The 18,947-nt window shown below is 47.3% G+C and overlaps 2 protein-coding genes and 1 long non-coding RNA gene across 4 annotated transcripts; 2 read left to right on the top strand and 1 right to left on the bottom strand.

Moving 5' to 3' along the window:
* The first annotated feature begins 293 nt into the window (after positions 1-293).
* LOC120711080 (embryogenesis-associated protein EMB8-like) lies at positions 294-5,335 on the top strand. Of its 2 annotated transcripts, none has more exons than XM_039996496.1 (8): positions 294-768; positions 1,654-1,782; positions 2,601-2,732; positions 3,041-3,183; positions 3,281-3,378; positions 3,490-3,584; positions 4,029-4,082; positions 4,323-4,737. In XM_039996496.1, exons 1-8 carry the CDS (start codon positions 337-339, stop codon positions 4,332-4,334), a joined length of 1,095 nt encoding a protein of 364 aa, XP_039852430.1. In that variant the 5' UTR covers positions 294-336; the 3' UTR covers positions 4,335-4,737. The 2 variants fall into 2 exon arrangements, with proteins under 2 accessions (XP_039852430.1, XP_039852423.1); XM_039996489.1 differs by lacking the exon at positions 4,323-4,737 and adding an exon at positions 4,750-5,335 and having other exon boundaries at positions 296-768.
* A 2,160-nt stretch (positions 5,336-7,495) lies between these two features.
* On the top strand, positions 7,496-8,877 carry LOC120711074 (homeobox-leucine zipper protein HOX24-like). Its single transcript, XM_039996476.1, has 2 exons — positions 7,496-8,063; positions 8,177-8,877. The coding sequence occupies exons 1-2, from the start codon at positions 7,641-7,643 to the stop codon at positions 8,486-8,488; spliced, it is 735 nt and encodes a 244-aa protein (XP_039852410.1). The 5' UTR covers positions 7,496-7,640; the 3' UTR covers positions 8,489-8,877.
* Positions 8,878-15,716: 6,839 nt separating this feature from the next.
* LOC120711066 lies at positions 15,717-18,591 on the bottom strand. The gene is made up of 2 exons (XR_005690151.1): positions 16,514-18,591; positions 15,717-16,091 (listed from the first exon to the last, which is right to left on the bottom strand). It is a non-coding gene; the product is annotated as an uncharacterized LOC120711066 (long non-coding RNA).
* Between the last annotated feature and the right edge of the window lie 356 nt (positions 18,592-18,947).

Genomic DNA, 18,947 nt, shown 5'->3' with positions numbered 1-18,947 from the left:
TTCTGTACCAATAATTCAATGAGATAAATTTATACGAAAAGAAAAAAAACTGAGATGGATAAAAAAATCCGAAAACACTAGTTCGGCCAGCCCGGCAGCCCACGAGGAACATGTCACGAACGTGCAGCCCAGCGTGACCCAGCAGCCCAACGCTTCTTGCATAATTTGAGGTCGCCAAAGCCCAAAAGCCCACAGCACCACGATCTTCTGCCACGTGGCGATGAACCCAACCACCAATCCTACTGGCTCCTACCTGTCCCACGCTCCCACGAGACCGGTCGAAAAGCGGCGGAGTCCAAAGCCGAGTCGACACTCGAAGCAGAGGGAACGAACCCGATGGCCGCCGCCGCGCCCACGCCATCCCCATTCGTCGCCTCCACCCGCCGCTTCGCCCCTCGCCTCCGCTCCCTCATCCCCGGGGCCGCCATGTCACCCGCCGCCTCTTCCGCCCCAAACCCCAGCTCCGGCGCCGGCGAGGAGGCGCAGGCGCAGGCGCCCCCGCTCCCGCACTCGACCCTCGAGATCGCCGGGGCGCGGCGGGGCGTCCTCTCCGGCTTCGCCAGCCTCCGCACCCCGTACCGCGCGTTCCCCGTGCTCGCGTTGAATCGACACGTCGAGACCATCTTCGCCGCGTTCACGCGGTCGCTCCCCGCCGTCAAGCTGCGGCGCGAGTGCCTCCGCGGCCCCGACGACGGAGCCGTCGCGCTCGACTGGGTCGCGGGCGACGACCGCGCGCTTCCCAGGGATGCGCCGGTGCTCGTACTCTTGGTATGGTGCTCCTTTACCCGCTCGCGTCGTTGTGCATGGCCTCACTGGACATACTGGAAGCGCGGCGCCAGGGCGCTCTGCTAAATGCCAGCAAATGACTTTGGATAGATTTGGAATTGAGCTAATGAGCTTTGTAGGTTACGAATGGGCACGTACTTTTAAATCGACATTGACCTAGGCGTAATGTAGCTAAGCTAAGATTTCTCTGTCATGAGGGTATATGTTATATAAGGGGCTGCAAGAACATTATGGGTGTAAAAGGAGTTTGCAGAGTTTAAGATGATATCTCTCTGTCAGACAGCTAATGCCTTGTATGTTAGCAGTGGCTTAGTTGGCATCTGGTGTTGCTGTTGCCGTACAATGATAGTATTGACTTTCATGAAGTAAATCAGTAATAGTTAGCTTTTGAGTAATTTTGACATTGTTTGTATACGTTTAGATTGTTCAGTGAAATTGGATGTTGACATGCAGTACTGCTGTAGTACATGGACACGTGGATCTCGAGATGCAGTATTGTTATTATCTAATAGGTTCATTAGGTTTCAATTGCGTAATCTGTTTCTGGTGTGGAGTCTTAGCATGTTAACAGCAGATTTGATATAAACAAACAATCAATACATGATGAACCCCATGTCAATGCCAGAGGCTGATATATTGATCAAATATGCAACAGTTCATTTCTTCACTCTGTTTAGGACATGGGATACTACTTGGCGCAATTGTTTGGAATTGAGTTATAGTTAAATTTCATTATAAAATGGAAACGAAATTAAAATGATCCAAAAATAACTTTCACCTGAAGCAAGTAAAAGGATGTGTGCCTGAAAAGTTCTCTCATCATTTTGGTTTAGCTTCTAGCCTAATGTAAGTTCTGTGCCTTTGCAGCCTGGTCTAACAGGGGGGAGTGATGATACATATGTAAGGCACATGCTTATGACAGCTAGAAGAAAGGGATGGCGTGTTGTGGTATTTAATAGCCGAGGATGCGCAGACAGTCCTGTGACCACACCCAAGGTACTTCAAGTACTTCATTAATTTTTTATCATTATGGTAAGCTTACATGTAGCTTCCATATCCATGAAGCGAACAGAAGGTATACATGGACCATGTTTTTCCTTTTGATACCAGTATAGGAGAAGTGTTAAGAACTCATATACATGCTTTGATCGAATGAGACGTTAGACTATCAGTGAATATAAGTTGATTATCAACACCTTTGTAGATACCACTCAATTTGTTCTGGCTAGATAGAAATGGAAAGTGCACGCCATCTTCCTAACTAGATCATGTCCTGTGAGACCTGCAAGCAGGTTTTCTCCAGTTCATGTATGCAAGCTTATCCAAATATTTTTGGGGCTTGCATCTGATGTGATAAATGTAGTCTATACTTCATTGCTTCTGTGTACTCTTTCGATGAGGTTGTTTTAACTTAGGGTGAAGCTAGAAACTAAATGGTGAGCAAACTGACTTACTATATAACCTGACAGAATGAGGGTTTCAAACCAAAAGGTAGAAAAATGATGAACAGCATTGAAGTGTATGATTGGCAGCAACTTACTTTCTAGTTCTATATGTTGTTGAATGTATTTAGTTGACATAACACTCTAAGCAACATCATGATGCATACAATAAAGTGGCAATATGCATGTTCTCAATCAGCATTGCTTTACCAATGGATAAACTTTATTGAGGAAAGCTAGGGGTTAACAGAGCGTACAATTTAAGTAAGGAATAAGGAGATGTGATAGCAAATCAAACAAAGGAGGCCTGAAGCTTTATTATAACTTTTCATTTTTTTGGCATATGTTGACGGACACTTTTGTGATTTACAGTTCTATTCTGCTTCATTTACTGGGGATCTCCGCCAAGTAATTGATCATGTTTTATGCCGTTATCCCCAATCTAATGTCTATGCTGTTGGTTGGTCTCTTGGAGCAAATATTCTTGTGCGCTACCTTGGCGAGGTGAGTTCTTCACCCACAGTTAAACAATCTACAACAGTTCTTTGCATTGTCATATTTACGAGATTCCACTTCCAAGTTCTATGCTTTGTACTTTCTTGGTAAATGATTAATAGCTAATTCAAATATGCACTTATTTGCTTTGAGCATAATGGAAAGTCATTAATAGTTTTCTCTCATATGCACAAACCCCTTTTTGTCCCCTGATACTTCTTTGTGTTTCTCTTGTTCTTTCTGCATAAAACTATGTAGGTGGATTGCAAATATCTATTGCCACCATCTAACTTATCGTTTTATGCTTATTTTTTCAGGAAACTGATAAATGCCCTTTATCTGGTGCAGTCTCCTTGTGCAATCCATTTAACTTGGTAATTGCAGATGAAGATTTCCACAAAGGGTTTAATAACGTCTATGATAGAGCATTGGCTAGGGCCCTGAGAACTATATTTAAGAAGTACAAGTTTTGTTCACCTCTTCTCAAATCTTGATGACATTTGCACTCTTTTTATGAATTCTAACAGCTGATCTTTAGGGACTTGATCAAATTTTAGGCATGCACTCCTTTTCGAAGATATTGAGGGTGAATATGATATACCCAAGGCAGCAAATGCAAGGACTGTTAGAGACTTTGATGAGGGGCTAACCCGAGGTTTGCAGCATCCTCTAACTGAAATGCAGCATTTGTAATTTCTGTGGCTTTCATATTCTCAGCCCCACTCTCAAAGCACACTCTAAATCTCTAACCATTTTCCCTTTGCAGTTTCTTTTGGTTTCAAGTCAGTAGATGATTATTACTCCAATTCAAGCAGCTCCGATTCCATTAAAAATGTTTGCATACCCTTATTATGCATACAGGTGAAACTTTCACTCTATCAGTCTTCAGTGCTTTACTAGGCTATATTACGTTAAGAGTAGCAGATACAGTGAATCAAGTGCCAGAGCTACTTCATTGCTTAGCTTAAGATCATGTGGCACACTTAGTACTACAACTTAAGGTTTAGTCAAAGTTATTAAACTATTTGAATTAAGAATATTGCAGTGCTGTTTAATTTATGTCCTTTTGTTCCTACCACTGAAATGAAACCCGAGAAACCTGTCTAGCATATTTAGAAACCTGATTGATATAAAGTTGGTTGACTTTATGGTCAAATTGTTCTCTTTAAGTCTACAAAGCAATGGGCATGATAATGTTGTATAGTGATAAATAGGGGATTTAATTATTTCAATTGTGAATGTGTTTATTAGATGCATTGTCAAAGTAAAATTATGTTGGTTCTGTTATAACTTAATTATGCACAGGCGGATAATGACCCAATTGCACCATCTAGGGGAATTCCCAGAGAAGATATCAAGGTACTTACTATTGTTCACACTTTTTTCACCTAATGACTCAGTGCTGATATTTTGAATAAACCTTCATATATACCACTCTAACCCATGAGTTATAGCCCCTTGAGTTTATTTGAATCAACAAATCGCGGTCATACTGCATATTTAGGTCTGAAGCTTTGTCAATTATGTACTTATATTTCTCTTGTTTTTTGGTTAATGTACAATTCTGATGTTTTGTTTTTGTTTTTTTTTTGGCTAAAGGTAGAACTATAGCTGGGATCAAGGAGATCTGATGTGAAAATTTCCGTTCATTAACCACACATACATTGACTAAAAATCGATAATTGGCTTTGATGTCATGTTCTAACAACAGATTAACCATAACAAAATAATGTCAGTTCGAAAAGTCAACATAAATAACATACAATGTCTGGCCTAGTTCAAGATCATGTTGACTGATAAGTTCAATAATCTGGATCATTCATCTTTTAACAACTTCGTTAGGGGTAATGAGCTTGAGTGGAAGTAGAATGACCTGTTTTGACCTGAGAGGTTTGTGCTAAAATTAGAGAAATTACATGTCACAGTTCAAGCTGGTAGCTGTAGTTGTTATATCAATTGGTCCCTTGTTTGGTGCTGTATTAGAACTAAAAATCGACTTAAGGAGTCTTGTTCCTTATTATTTCAGGCAAATCCGAATTGCCTACTTATAGTAACACCGAAGGGTGGCCATCTTGGATGGGTAGCGGGTGATGAAGCTCCATTCGGATGTCCGTGGACTGATCCGATTGTGATGGAATATCTAGAGTATCTTCAGAGCGAAAAGAACTCAAGTACCAAAAACAACATACCCTATGATCAGCAAGGTGTTTCAGAGGCATCAGCACCCCATCTGACCGTGCATGTACAAACATAGCAGCATTTCCCTTCCCCGAATGCTCCCACTGGCTATGTATCTCATATGCAAATAGTTAGATCATTTAGCTTGCCTACTCTGCCGGCGGGATTGGCACATTGCTACAGAGGTATATACGTCCCGTAATTCTGCTCCGAAGTTTCTGTTTTGTTGTTCTTCATGAATACTTTATACCTTAGCTCTGCCTACTCTACTTGTGCAGGCCTAGATGTCTAGTGTGTTGTTCAACAGTTGGTTCACCCAGAGTCGACGTTGAGACTCCATTGGAGAGCATAGAAAACTTTTGGTCCCGCTCCATAGTGAGCATCATTTTCCACACATTCCCGGTAATATATCAGTATGCAGTTCTTTTACTTCTCATCGGACGCGTTAACGCCAGAAATCCCAGGTAATGGATGATACGCACAGCCGTGTCCAGCATTATTGTATGACGGATATGCTTCGCCAGATGAGTGCTGGAAATCGCAACTTTATCCAATGACCGTCCAAATTATGATCCTCCCCGAAGTGCGTGCACCCAGCGCGGAGTGCTCGCTGGGTGGAAGCTTAAGCACTTGCCCAAAAGCAAAAAACGGAAAGCCAGGCGAAAGCCGAGGGAGACGAAAAAGGCTTCCCGTCCGTCCACGCGCCGCGCCGCGGGGGCTCCCGGCTCCCCAGCCGCCGTCGACGCGCGCACCACGGCCACGAGGACCGCGCGCCCGACGTTGACGCCGCCTCCGCGCCACTCGCGCGCGGCCGCGTGCCGCGGCCCGTCGACGTCGCCGCCCGCCCTACTACGCGGCGGTTTTGCCCGATACTTAATCGAGTGGACCGGAGTAATTAACCACGCTAATCATCGGCGCTAGCCATTGGCTCGCAGGCGACACGTCATCCTTAACGCGGGTGCTCGTGAGCCGTGACCTCGGAGGCGGCACAGGTGTCGGCCCCGCGGCGTGCGGGGCTGCAAGCTCGGTCGCGCAAGGCATCGCGAACGATGGGCGTTTTTATCGTACGCCACTGCTTATTAAAAGCAATGCCCAGTCGGTACGGATCGCGTCGGGTGGTGGCAGCGAGTTCAGACTGGTGCGGTTTGGTGGTGGTGGCGATGTGCCCTGGAATTTGTGGCTCCGGGCCGGGAGAGGCAAAGCCAGCGTTCGTAGTTTAGTCGAGCCTCGAGCGCTACTACGTGAGCGATGACTCAACATAGTACTGAGCTCAGGGTGCAGGGGCTGACCGACCGGTGCGCGAATCACGTGCCGGAACTTGCCGCGACTTCACAAGTGGTTCGCTTCAACCCCGTGCTGACGAGAGCTGGTCTGCACGTTAGCGGATATGCACGAGCCACGAGCTGACGAGCACACGAACGCCCGACATGTGTGCCAGTTCCTCTCGAGCCAGGCGTTGCGCTACGCATCGGGGCTTGTTCTCACTATATCGATTTCCTCCTGATGACGAGGGCTAATTAATAATTAATTAATTTGCTCGTCAATGGATGCGCGTGTACAGGCGCATGAACGCACTCCACGTGTACCACTTCTTCTCGAGCTACTAGTCGTGATCGATCGAGAAACTCTAGTTTCTCCTTTTTTTTACCCTTCCTGGAGCTAGGCGTGCGCTGCGCATGCGGCTCGTTCTTACTATATCCATTTCCTTACCGTTTCAGTCCAACCGTGACCGGTGCAACTCTGGATCCGTCGAATCGCTCCGGGGCACGTGCAGAAAACGGCTGAAGGCTTTCACGTCACTCAGACCCAGCTAGTCCGGAAACAGCTGCAGCTGCAGCCTGCAAGGCTACAGGGACTGACGATGCCTAGGGCGCCCGGCGGCGGTTTGGCCATCTGTTGGAGGCGGAGCGGCTCGCGGGACACGTAAACACGACGCTGTCGATGCACCGCGCCGGGAGAGATAAGCTCATCTGACTTCCGAGCTCCGAGGAGAACAAGGGACACGAGGAGGAGGAGATGCGTTCGGAACTGAACACCGAACAGCGACGTGTTGGGCTAGCTCCGGCCACCGGCTGGAAGAGAACAGCGACCCTCACCCAGACATGCCCCGTAACGATGGCAGCTTTCCACGCGAGCCAGCGCAGCGCGCGCTCACGCAACCCGACAAGGGCGTCCCGTCCACACCGCCACCTCGGCGCCCAGTTCCGGAGAAGCTCCCCCCGTCGCCGGACGACGACGTCGACACCGCTGCCCCCGCGCACTCGCATCCCCCCTCCCTGTTGCCGGAACCTGGCCGTGCCAATGGAGGAAGCCGGCGCGCTCCAGCCGCCACGTGTCCGGCCCGAATCAGTCTCGAGACGGATAACCACCGCGCCCGCGCGCGGTCCGCCCGTGCGGTGATTGATCGCCGGGCGACCGGCCCGATGCGCAACACCTGGACGCGGCGCCAAGCCGTCGGGGGGCCTACATGTCCCTCCGTCGCCAGGCCCGGCGCCACGTGTGAGCACCGCGCCGGCGGACCCGCCGGTATAAAGAGCCGCCGCGCTGCGCCCCGAGCGCCACTCCACTGCTACTAGCCTACTACTGCTCCGCCGCCTAGCCTGCTACAAGTCTACTAGAAGCGGCTTGGTGGAGACTAGAGAGCCAGACAGATTGGCAAAGCTTCTTCGGCGGGCAGCGACAGCGAGCTGAGACCCCGTGCGCCTCTAGCGGCCGGGCGCGTTCGGCGGCCTCGAGGAGATGGACCCGCGGGAGTGCCAGTTCGTGGTGGTGCCGCCGCCGCGGCCGCGCCACGGCCAGTACGAGGAGGGCCCGTTCGCGCACCACCAGATGGTGGTGGCCGGGGACCCCGACCCCGGCGGCGCGGGGCGAGGCGGCGGCGGCGGCGGGGAGAGGAAGCGGCGGTTCACGGAGGAGCAGGTGCGGTCGCTGGAGACGACGTTCCATGCGCGGCGCGCCAAGCTGGAGCCCCGGGAGAAGGCGGAGCTGGCGCGGGAGCTGGGCCTGCAGCCGCGCCAGGTGGCCATCTGGTTCCAGAACAAGCGCGCGCGGTGGCGCTCCAAGCAGCTCGAGCACGACTACGCCGCGCTCCGCGCCCAGTACGACGCGCTCCACTCCCGCGTCGACTCGCTCCGGCAGGAGAAGCTAGCGCTCGCCGCCCAGGTACGGCGATCGATCGATGCCTCATTCCTCTCCGGTTGATTCCCAATTGCGCGTGCATCTTCCGTTCCGAGCACCATTGCTGATCGTGTTCGCTCGATCGGCGACGCGCGCAGGTGGACGAGCTCAAGGGGAGGCTGAGCGGGCGGCAGGACCAGCCGAGCGGCAGCAGCTGCGAGGTCAGCGGCGGCGCGGAGGCGGCCGACGACGGCAGGATGAACAGCGCCAGCTGCGTGGCGGAGGACGACGGCGCCGTGACGCCCGCGGTGGCCGCCTCGGAGGAATCGGCGGCGGCGGCGGCGGCGGCGGCCGAGTACTGCTGCTACGACCACGCCGCGTACGGAGGGGGCCTTCTGCCCGAGCCGTTCTGCACCACCCCGGAGCTGTGGGACACATGGCCGCTGCTGGAGTGGAACGCGGTCGCATGAGCAAAGCAACCCCCCGCCACGACGGAGGAGAACGAATATAGCATCCGTGTACTCTACTCGTGTCTCTGTAGTCTGTAAGATAGCGTGCGCGTGGATTCATGTTGCTCTCTAGCTGTAGCTAGCACACTAGCAAGTGATGATCAGCTGATGATGCGGCGAGAGAGATCGACGGGGACAGAACAGGTAGAAACTGGGGCGGACAAGAATTCTGGACGCGGCCGGCCTGGGAGCTTCATGCGCTCATGGCATTGTACACCAGGGATGGATCGACGGCTCCTCGGCCGCGTTCTGCAGCTGTTATTAGGATTCATCCGTGTTCGCGAGCGAGATTCTTCACAAGTTCAGAGCCCGATCGGATCGGATGTCGGACGTGATCTATGCATTGCTGATGCTGCTGTTGCTGGCTGCGCTCCCATGTTCTAGACGTGCCTCTGTTCGTCATCGTCGTAGCCGCGCCGTAGGACGACGAGGAAGGCGGTCGCTCTCGTCGGGGGCAGGGTCGTCCCTGTCGCGGCACAGGAGATGATCCGAATTTTTTTTCTTGTCCGTACTTTGGAAGGTAGCAGCAAAGGCGGCGGGCGACAGGGACGACCCTGCCCCTCTCCCTTCGCCCCAGCGGCGCCGCAAAGGCGGGGGAGAGAAAAGGGGAAGATGCGCGGGCGTTGTCGCGGGGAGAAGAGAGGTGGCGAGAATTTAGGAACCTTCTGGATGCGCGGCCCGGCGGCCAGATGGCTGGTGGAAACGGCTCGCCGGACGCGAAAGCGACGCCGAAGCGAATCACAAGTATGCAAATGTCCCGACGAGTTCCCCGGGGAATAATTCTCGTGGACCAATTTTTGGCGGGAGCAACCTCACAGAGCATAGCGGCTAGGAGATGTAGTCTGTGGAGATACGTATAGACGGAAGGGAATCGGTTGCTTGCGCCATGGTAGCCAAAATAAATGAAATTTTAGAACCAAACATGCTAGGTGTAAAATTATAAAAATACTTTTTGTCATTTGTGATGAGGGGATCAGATGTTAGTTGTCTTTTGCGAGAATTTTTTAGAAATTATCTTGTCTTTTGTGCTAAATTAGTCAAAGTTTGCAATTTTTGTGAGATAAATTTTGAACTCTATAGTTGCAATTTTTTGGAACCGAGAGAGTACCTATGGCAGAGGCGCGCAACGGTGAAGGGTGAGGAACCGCGGAGGCAGCCCAGAGCGACGAACCGACGGGCAACAACGCCATCGTATGTCAATTTGACGGTTCAGCTTCAAGAAAATGGGTTGGTTATGGGCCGACAAGCCAAAAGTCTAAAACCCAAGAGCATCTCCATGTCATATATATTTTCTCTTTCCATTCCAATAATACTATTTACATTTTTGGTAGCGAGTGCTATAGCAAATTACTAAAAGGATAGGGTGAAGGAAGGAATCCATAGACATTTGAGTAAGAGGGAGGTGTGTTTTGGCGATCACAAAAAAAATTAGGTATTGACTTTGAAATTGGTAATTTGGTGCAGCATCTCCCATTGCCAAAAGAACATATTTTTATAATTGGGAAGAGGGATGAGTAATCTGCTGGAGATGCTCTAAATGTTTTATCTTTTTTTTCCTTTAATTTTCAGGTGAACAGACATCTATTTATACGTGGTTGAACCTCGTAAGAATTAGAGAGTTCGTCGGCCACCAGGCACGGCGGCCGCCATGACTCACAAGTCACAACACTACAACACTAGTGGTTCCGCCACTGGCTTGCGCCAAGGTTCAAACATTTGTTAACTTTGCTCATCAACATATATAATGGTTGACAACACATAATAACCAATGGTATTAGATTTATCATAGATAAAACATTTGTAATAGTATACTTTTCAAAAATTTACAAGGCAAAATGCCATAGCAGACTATTCCATTTTTTTTCATAAAAAAGTACCATAGCAGACAGATGTCGATACACTATAAACGACTTACATTCGGGATTGGAGCAAGAGGTTATTATACCTTAGTAAAGATAGCTCTTGGGATTTCCCTGTTGTCATTATCGCGCACAATACCCGCAGAACCAATTCTTAAACGACAAATCAAGTCTGCTGATCGATGTGAGTGTGATGTTTGTTAGGACGCGGAGCCTCTCTCACCTGATCTGCTCGCTTGACAAAAGGTTCTTTTTCCGCTTTACTAAGGCCACTTTTGACTTCTCCCAAAGATGGACGAAGCCGAAAACTGTCAAATCGAAGCCCTGCTTCTTTCTGAGCATTTTACCGTCTGCTGAAACTCGCAGGCGAAAACTTGGACTCTCGAGCGATTGATTGACCAACGCCCTGTTTGGGACCGCGAGCCTATAAGCGCGAGTGGAATAAGCGCAACGTAGCTCTCGATCCGCTTCTGCGATTATTGGCCACGCAGTTTAATCTTCGCGATTTTTAGGGGCCGGCGGCTGCAGGTTTATTCTGCTTATTTGGCTCATAAGCAAAGCGAACGCGGCGCCCAAGCAATCTACTACTCGCTGAGTCACTGTTGCTGTCTGCCTGTCAGTCACAACGACTCGTCAGTCGACACCACACTGCGGCCGTTGCTAGGCAGGTTGTAAAGTTGTTCTTTGTGGGCTAGAAAGTGGGAAACACTTCATTTTGTAGATGGGCCGGGTTACTCATTTTGGGCCTAGCTATTCACTTTCGACGGTAGGAGCATACTATCCTCGTACATATTAGGCCTGAATATTTTTTCTTGAGAAAAAGTTCTTTTTAACTCTCTCAACTTTGGGCCGAGTCCGCTTTTCCTCTCTGAACTTTGAAATCGGACGACCAGCCTCCTCAGACTCCCAAAACCGACCGAAGACCTCCTTGAGAGGATTTGAGGGCGGTTTTACTATTTTTCTTTTATGTTTATTTTAACTGAATCTTTAAAAAATCATAATAAATCACAAAAGTAATCATAAAATAGAAAATCTAATTTTGTTGAACTCCACATGAGTAGATATATCCAGTGAAAATATTATATGGTATACTTTAGTATAATTTTTTTATTGTATCATTAGATATATACTTTCCTGTAATTAATTTATAGCTACAGTTTTCGTCGTCCAACTATGATGAAATTTTTATGGCAGACTAATCATTCTATGATTGAGCTGTAGTAAAAATTTTATAATTATTGGATAATTTTTGACCGATCTATAGATTTATCTATATAAATTAGATAAATCTATAGAAAAATTTAGACGAATCTATAGATGAACCTAGATTCAATAATCATAAAATTTTTACTACAGCTTAATCATATAATTATTAGCCCACCATAAAAATTCACAATAATTGGATGAAGAAAACTGTAGCTATAAATTAATTATAGAAAAATATATATATATAAAGATATAGCAAAAAAAATATACTAAAATATACCATATAATATATTCACTGCATATATCCACTCATATGGAGTCCAACAAAATTGAATTTTCTATTTTATGATTTTTTGTGATTTACTAAGATTTTTTAAAGATTTAGGTAAAATAAACATAAAAGAAAAATAGTAAAACCACTCACAAACTTGCTCAAGGAGGTCGTGCGACCGGTTTCGAGAGTCTAAGGAGGCTGGTCGTCCGGTTTTAAAGTTCAGGGAGGAAAAGCGGACTCGGCCCAAAGTTCAGAGAGGCAAAAATGACTTTTTCCTTTTTCTTGTGAAGCCTGAATGTTACTACTGTAGGGAAATGAGCACCGAAAAATAAAATTTTCTACCAATAGTCAGGAACTACTGCTGTTATAAATCACGGGATTACCATTAGACGCGCGGGTGCGGAACTTCTGTAGCACGTCGGTGTAGTGCAGATGGAAGCCGGCAGTGCAGTTGCGAGATCCTCCTCACGTGCGGCTCGTCTTTGTGCAGCAGATGCGGCACCTCTAAGGTATCCACACGTACGGTAAGAAGCGTCGCGATCCGGACTGCTAGGTCCACGAGGGAGACCTAGGGCTTGCCGCACAGGAGGGGCGGCCAGCAAAGGGGACGCTGCTACTGTATCGGAGGCGTTACTGTTCACGTGAGAGGTCAGGAAGGGCTAGGGTTGTCCCTTGGGCGCCCCCTTTTTGCTTTTATAGCCCCTGGGCCGTCCCTTAGGTGGGTTCCTCTTGGGCCCCACCTTGGGCGCCCCTTTTGGGCCTGAGAGGTCCATTAGTGTACCTAAACCCAGTCTAATTCGGATCTCATCTTTATCAGGCTTCTTTCCCTTAAGTGTGTGATCCTATGGGCTCACATGCGAATAGACATGCCCCAAGTACTCTTACACGACCCAATAGTAGGCAGCGGCCTCTAGCAAGACATGTCAACTCTTATACGCACGCAAAGATCATATCAGACGAGCCGTCACAATGTCATATACATGTTGTTCCTTTTGCCTCACGATATTTGGTCTTGCTCTAAGCTGACCTCTCTTTATCGATGCCATGATTCAGATCCTTGGTTAACTTTTAACCTTCGCATGGCCATGCACTTCTTGATCTGAATCACTCGAGGGGCCCAGAGATATGTCTCTCAGGTAGAGAGGGGCAAATCCCATCTCGACTATCCATGTCTCACAGCATGCTTCTTAGCAAACCCGAAAACCACCTTTATAACTACCCAATTACGGAGTAGCGTTTGATGGCTCCTAAGTAAGTCAATTCACATCTTGAGTGCATGCAACAATCTCAGGTCTAAAGACACAACGTACATATTGTGTAATGAGAAATTACCATCCCTTGTGTTGGGTCAGTTTAGACTCATGTCCTGCATGAGTTCACACTATTAGTTTGACATCACTATGTCCATGACCTGTGAAATATAGTCATCAACTAATACATGTGCTAGTCTAATATTCATGTGTGTCCATGCATGAACTCCGACTAGAAACATCTTTAGAATATACATACAAGTAAAGAGTTTCACAAACAATTCACATAATCGTTAATCAATACAAGTTGCCTTTATGGATATTCAATGAATACTTTATTAATCATGAATACAAGAAAATATGATCATCTCTATGATTGCCTCTAGGGCATATTTCCAACAACTACGATGGTTCAACTTCAACGTGGCCCTCTCAAACACGAAAAAAAAATGGTTCATTTCGGCCCACACAGTACAACACACATGGGCGGAGCTAGAGGTATGCCCATATTCATTGGTACATCTAAGATTTAGGAGAAAATACTCATAAATACACATATTTATACAGTCAGCTATGGCTCACAGGCCCAATACAATAAAGTCTACTAACGAAGCCCAGAAATGTTGAAACTTGTGTTCATCATAAGATCCCTTCGCTGCTGAGTACCCTCTCGCGTCCTGCTCTGCGAGTCGCGTCCGCCTCTAATATTTTGAACTCCCGTGTCCCGTCCAGTCGGCGCGGTCGCTCCCCCACTTCGGCGATCGGTGGGCCCATCGCATTCCCATCAGCCATGGCTCGCGTCCTCTCCTACTAGCGCGAGCTGCGAAGGGCGGAAGGTGTCGGCCATCGGCCCACCAGCCACCGTCGGTCCGGCGACGGTGGCCAAGGCACCAAGCGGCGCACCTTCGACAACCTTCCTCCGACTGGTGGTCCTCCTCGGACCACTGTTTTATAACATTATTTAATTATTTATATTTAGAACTTGTATTTTGGTTACTATTATAGATTTGTTATAGCGATTATAACTTATCATCCATTGTATTGCGTATTTGCTTTGAAAATTTTTATATGTGGTGTATCCAGCCGCAAATTCCTAGCTCTGCCGTGGACAACCCAACAGGAAAATGGAGGATAAGGGTGTGTATAGATCCCCTCTTTTGGAATTTTGAAAAAGAATTTTTCACATTTAAAGTATTAAATATAGACTAATAAAAAAACTAATTACAGAACTCGTCTATATATCTATCATTAGCATATGTTTACTGTAGCTTTACTATAGTACTTTAGTGTCTAATTATACCATAATTAGGCTCATTAAATTCATCTCGTGATTTACAGTCCATTTGTGTAATGCAATTTTTTCAACTATATTTAGTACATCATGCAGGCGATTTACAAATCTTTTTAAAAAACTCGACGCGCAAGCACTGTGCATACCTTCAGTGTTGCCCACTGCCCACTGCCCGACTGACAAAGCAGTTAAACGAGGGCATGGTTCCCCAGGCCCAGGGCTTTCGTAGCTCGCCCAGGATGGACGCTGATCTATCAGGAGTGTGGTACGCCAAGACCGCGGCGAACTGTCAAATTTGGCCTTTCGCATGCAGTGTGCAGTGGCCATGGATCGGCCATATGCACCGGCGAAGCGGTGGACGGTGGTCCACCACCGGCGGCAAGGGGATTATGCCAAAGCTGCCGCGCACAGAAAGGCTGGCTCCTTGTTTTCCGCCATCCCCGGCCCCCTCCGGAGAGCAAGGGGAACAGCGCCAGTGGGGGTGAAAGCTTGCTTGAGGGGGACACGCGAGTAAGGCTCGGAGGCTTGTGGTCATTCTTTGGAATTTTGCTTCCAACGACGTGCCTTTCCGCTGCTAGGCGCCCACCAGCTCAGCTTTTGGAATTTGGAATTGGAAGACGGGGTGGTGGTGGTGGTGGTAGTAGTAGCAGCAGTGCACAAGCCACGGTCTCCTTTGGTTTGCTTGAAGTCAAGGAGATTAGGTGCGTGGACGGACGGTAGTTCCTAATCAGGCCCAAGTTTCTTTTTCAGAAGATGACGACCTTGTTTTGCGGAACTGGGACGGGAAGGATACATGCGCCGGGCTTTCCCGCAAAAGTAACAGAAAGAACTGCCGTGGCGTGTCGTGAAGACGTACTGTATGTACTCCCCCCCCCCCCCCCCCCTTTTTCAGTAGTAGTGTACTACGGGATACCGATAGCAGATGCTTCATGCTTGTCAACCGATCCGTCGTATACACAGACGCAAAGAGCTTCTTCTGCTTGGTTTATACCATCGCGGGATGCCACTCCCTTTATTGCAGATAAGATGGGACACGTACTGTATATTCTGTCAAATTCTGGTATGGCTATGCCAGTGCCGTGTCTTCACATCATGTTTTTATTCTTGTTTTCGATTCTCTCCTTCACATGGTATAGTCACACCATGGGTGTGAGAGAGAGGAGAGAGAAATTATTAGCAGTTAATTTCTCAACTCAAAGTTATGAATCCGAAGTGTTACGTGGGAGAGGGAGGGAATAATATGTATACCAGTAGCATTAGTCAAGGATACTCTATTTTTTTAAACCCATCCGAGCGAGTTCTGAATCTATTTGGATTGAGAAACTTTATTATCCTCTTTGATTCAGAGTTCTAATTAACCAATGTATATGTTGTAGACATAAATTTGCATCCATGGATAGATAGGTATGAAGCCTGAAACACCAATTCCCACCAGGGAGTATATATTTTAGTACGGTGTACAGAACAAGGACACTGGACACCTAAACCATTGCTATGCTTAGCTCACTTTATGGTTTTGGTACACCTAATTATTATATCCTGCCCCATGTCACCTCCTACAAGTCTCCAACAAGACAATGGTACTTGATGCACACACTTAAAAAGGATAATTCCATTGCATGCACGTGACTGTATTGCTCAACTGCTTCTCCAATTTGTGTTGCCTGTTGGCTCCTGCTGGCCTCTACAAAATTCAGGAACTTTTCAGCTTCCCGAAACCTGCCTCTAAAGTTGCGCTGTGTCATCTCAAAAGAAAGTAAATCTGGTATTCCCTACAAACAAACCGCACCTTTTTTTTTCTCAAACGGGCGGAACCACATCATTCACTAGACTCTTGTTTTATTTCATGTTTTCTTTTGCCTAATGCTCGACCAATTTCTGTCTTCAGTTTTGTCATTTGGCTACAGAAGTATTATAACTGTACCGTGTGTGGACATGCATCACATGTGAAAGTTGAAGACAGTTAAAACAGTCATGAGAATAATACAAATATGCTCGTATGGACTGATCTTGCTTGTACTTCTTTTGCATACACAGACATAATCTCCAACAGTAAACTTGTGACATTATTAGTGATTTATATATATGAGACTACTGCAGAATTACCTGTCCCTTCTTCAAAAGGACACCACTGCTAATCAACATTGCACATGAACTTGTTGAGTTCAAAGTTCAAACCTCAAACGTCCTCGGTCCTGACCTGTAAAAAAAGTTAACCAGCTGGCTGTGCCGCCTGACAACAAGTTACCTGCATAGTATATTAAAATCTTCGTCCTTTGTGCATTAACATGCGGCGCCAGTCGATCAGATGCAAATATTAAAAGAGTATATATACTGCTTCCTTTTGTGCATTAACATACCGGTGAGCTGCATGCGTGTCAACATTTGTGAGCAAAAGAATAGTAACATCAGATATATACATAGAATATGATCGAGAAACAACTTAAGCAAAACCCATTTGTAGGGTGCCGTTACTAACATGTCTTTTGGAATTTGGGCAGTTGTATCATGCATATAATTAAGTGGGGAATATATCAGGTGTAAACCAACCTCTCCGCGCAAACTGTGCAAACTTCAATCTGGCCCACCGGATCAACATCCAAGGGGTGTGGGGAATTGAGTAATTTTACAATTAATCGTCCGCCCTTGGATTGAGTAATCACATTTTTGCAAATCTCCCCTCCCACCCCCTATGCCCCTCCCCTTGGATGTTGATCCGATGACTCGGATTAAAGTTTGCATGGTTTACACGGAGAGATTGGTTTGCACCTGATATGAGCCACCAACAATGTGATTTAAGCCTTTCCAACATGAAAGATCTCAATATATATGTCACTATTAATTAAATTAACCAAATAATGCATACGATGTCGTATGTAATCATAACTTCCTACTAACACTACAAGCTGTACATGAAGAACACCCATAAAGCGCCATTACGATATAGCCCTTTATATGGTTGTGTATCAGTGTATGTGTAGGCTCTACCACTACACATTCATGGAATGTTTCATGATAACGTGCACATAGTTGGAAGGTATAGCACATGGCAGGGGTGAAGGTAGAATTGCAAAGTTACAGCGCCATGCCCCCCATGGGACAGGTTCATCAGCAGTGCATGACGTGTCCTGCTTTGATGTATGAGGAAACAAAGGGAAGGAGACAACTACTCATGAACCACACCTCGATACGTTAACTTTTGGCCTGGTCTTCCGAAGAAACAAATCTGCCATTGATGTTAGTAGATGGCAGTATTTATTCTGCATCAAGCAGAGAACACACATGAGCTCATGCTCGCATGTTGTATGCTCCTTCGTCTTCACCATTCGGAAACACACATCGGGCCGAATACAGTATCTTTTAAGTTATCCCTTTGCTCTTAATTTGTGGAGATCAAATTAGGGAAGCATCAACACTGGTTGGATTGATCTGGCTATACACATTGATGCAATATGACTAGCGTTAGATGGGGATTTAACGAGATCTCTTGAGAAGAAAAGAGAGATTAGCGCAGCTACAAGGTCTAGGAGAGAGAAAGGCAAAGATGCTACAGTACGGATCAAAAGAGAAGATAAGAAGATCCCTTCATGTAAAAGTCATCGATGATACACAAGCTTTTCCCCCAGCTTTCTCCTGTCAGATTAGGGATCTCGGAAAAAGTGGGCAGGGGGCAAAGACCACAACTAACAAGCAAGATGCCATGCCATAGTTTAAAGAAAAAAAGGAGAAAGCCTGCATCAGGTTATTCAGAGTCAAGAATCCGGGCTCATGATTGCACCAATCTGCTGCATGCTAGATCGCACGAAACCCAACACAAGGGAAACATTCGCCGAGATAATCATATCCTAATCATGCATGGTTGCAGCCGCGGGCATAATAACCTAGCTAGTAGATCACAAGAGCCATCGGATGTTCAAAAACCGGCCAAGAGAGGAAATCGCGCTAGATCGATGACCGAGAGAAACTCACCATGCGAGGCGAGAGCGGCAAGCTGAACAAGAGGGGCAGAGGGGGATCGGCGACGCGCGCTGAACGGGAGCTCTACTTGAGGGGAATGAAGCCTGGTCCGAGATCAACCTGGATCGATGAGATCTCCATCGCCAGGTTTCTGCGCACCTCGAGCCAGACAACATTCCCCTCAAAGTAAGAAAGCTCCCTCTTTTTCCTTCCCGATCTGTTGCGATTCCTCCTCCCTCCCTCCTCCCCCCCCCCCCGCCCCCCCCCCCCCCCCCCCCCCCGCCGCATGACTCGGCTTGTTTCAAGGGAGGAGACGCCAGAGGCCAGAGCTGGCGAGGACGATGGCCTGTTGGTATCTATAAAGAAGGTGGGGTAGAGAGAGAGAGAGAGAGAGAGAGAGAGAGAGAGAGAGAGAGAGAGAGAGAGAGAGAGGGCGCTATCATCATAAGTGAAATCATTGCATTTAGGGGCCGGGCCGGGGTCAGAATTGGAGAGGGACAAGGATCGGCAAAACCAGCAAAAATGACGTGCCTTTTTTATTTATGAACATCGTGATGAGAAGCTGAGCTAACCGGGGCCCTGC

This window comes from Panicum virgatum, chromosome 1K (genome assembly GCF_016808335.1).
Source record: "Panicum virgatum strain AP13 chromosome 1K, P.virgatum_v5, whole genome shotgun sequence".
Lineage (NCBI taxonomy): Eukaryota > Viridiplantae > Streptophyta > Magnoliopsida > Poales > Poaceae > Panicum > Panicum virgatum.
The sequence above is the reverse complement of the archived record's forward strand: the minus strand, read 5'-3'. Positions and strand labels throughout refer to the sequence as shown.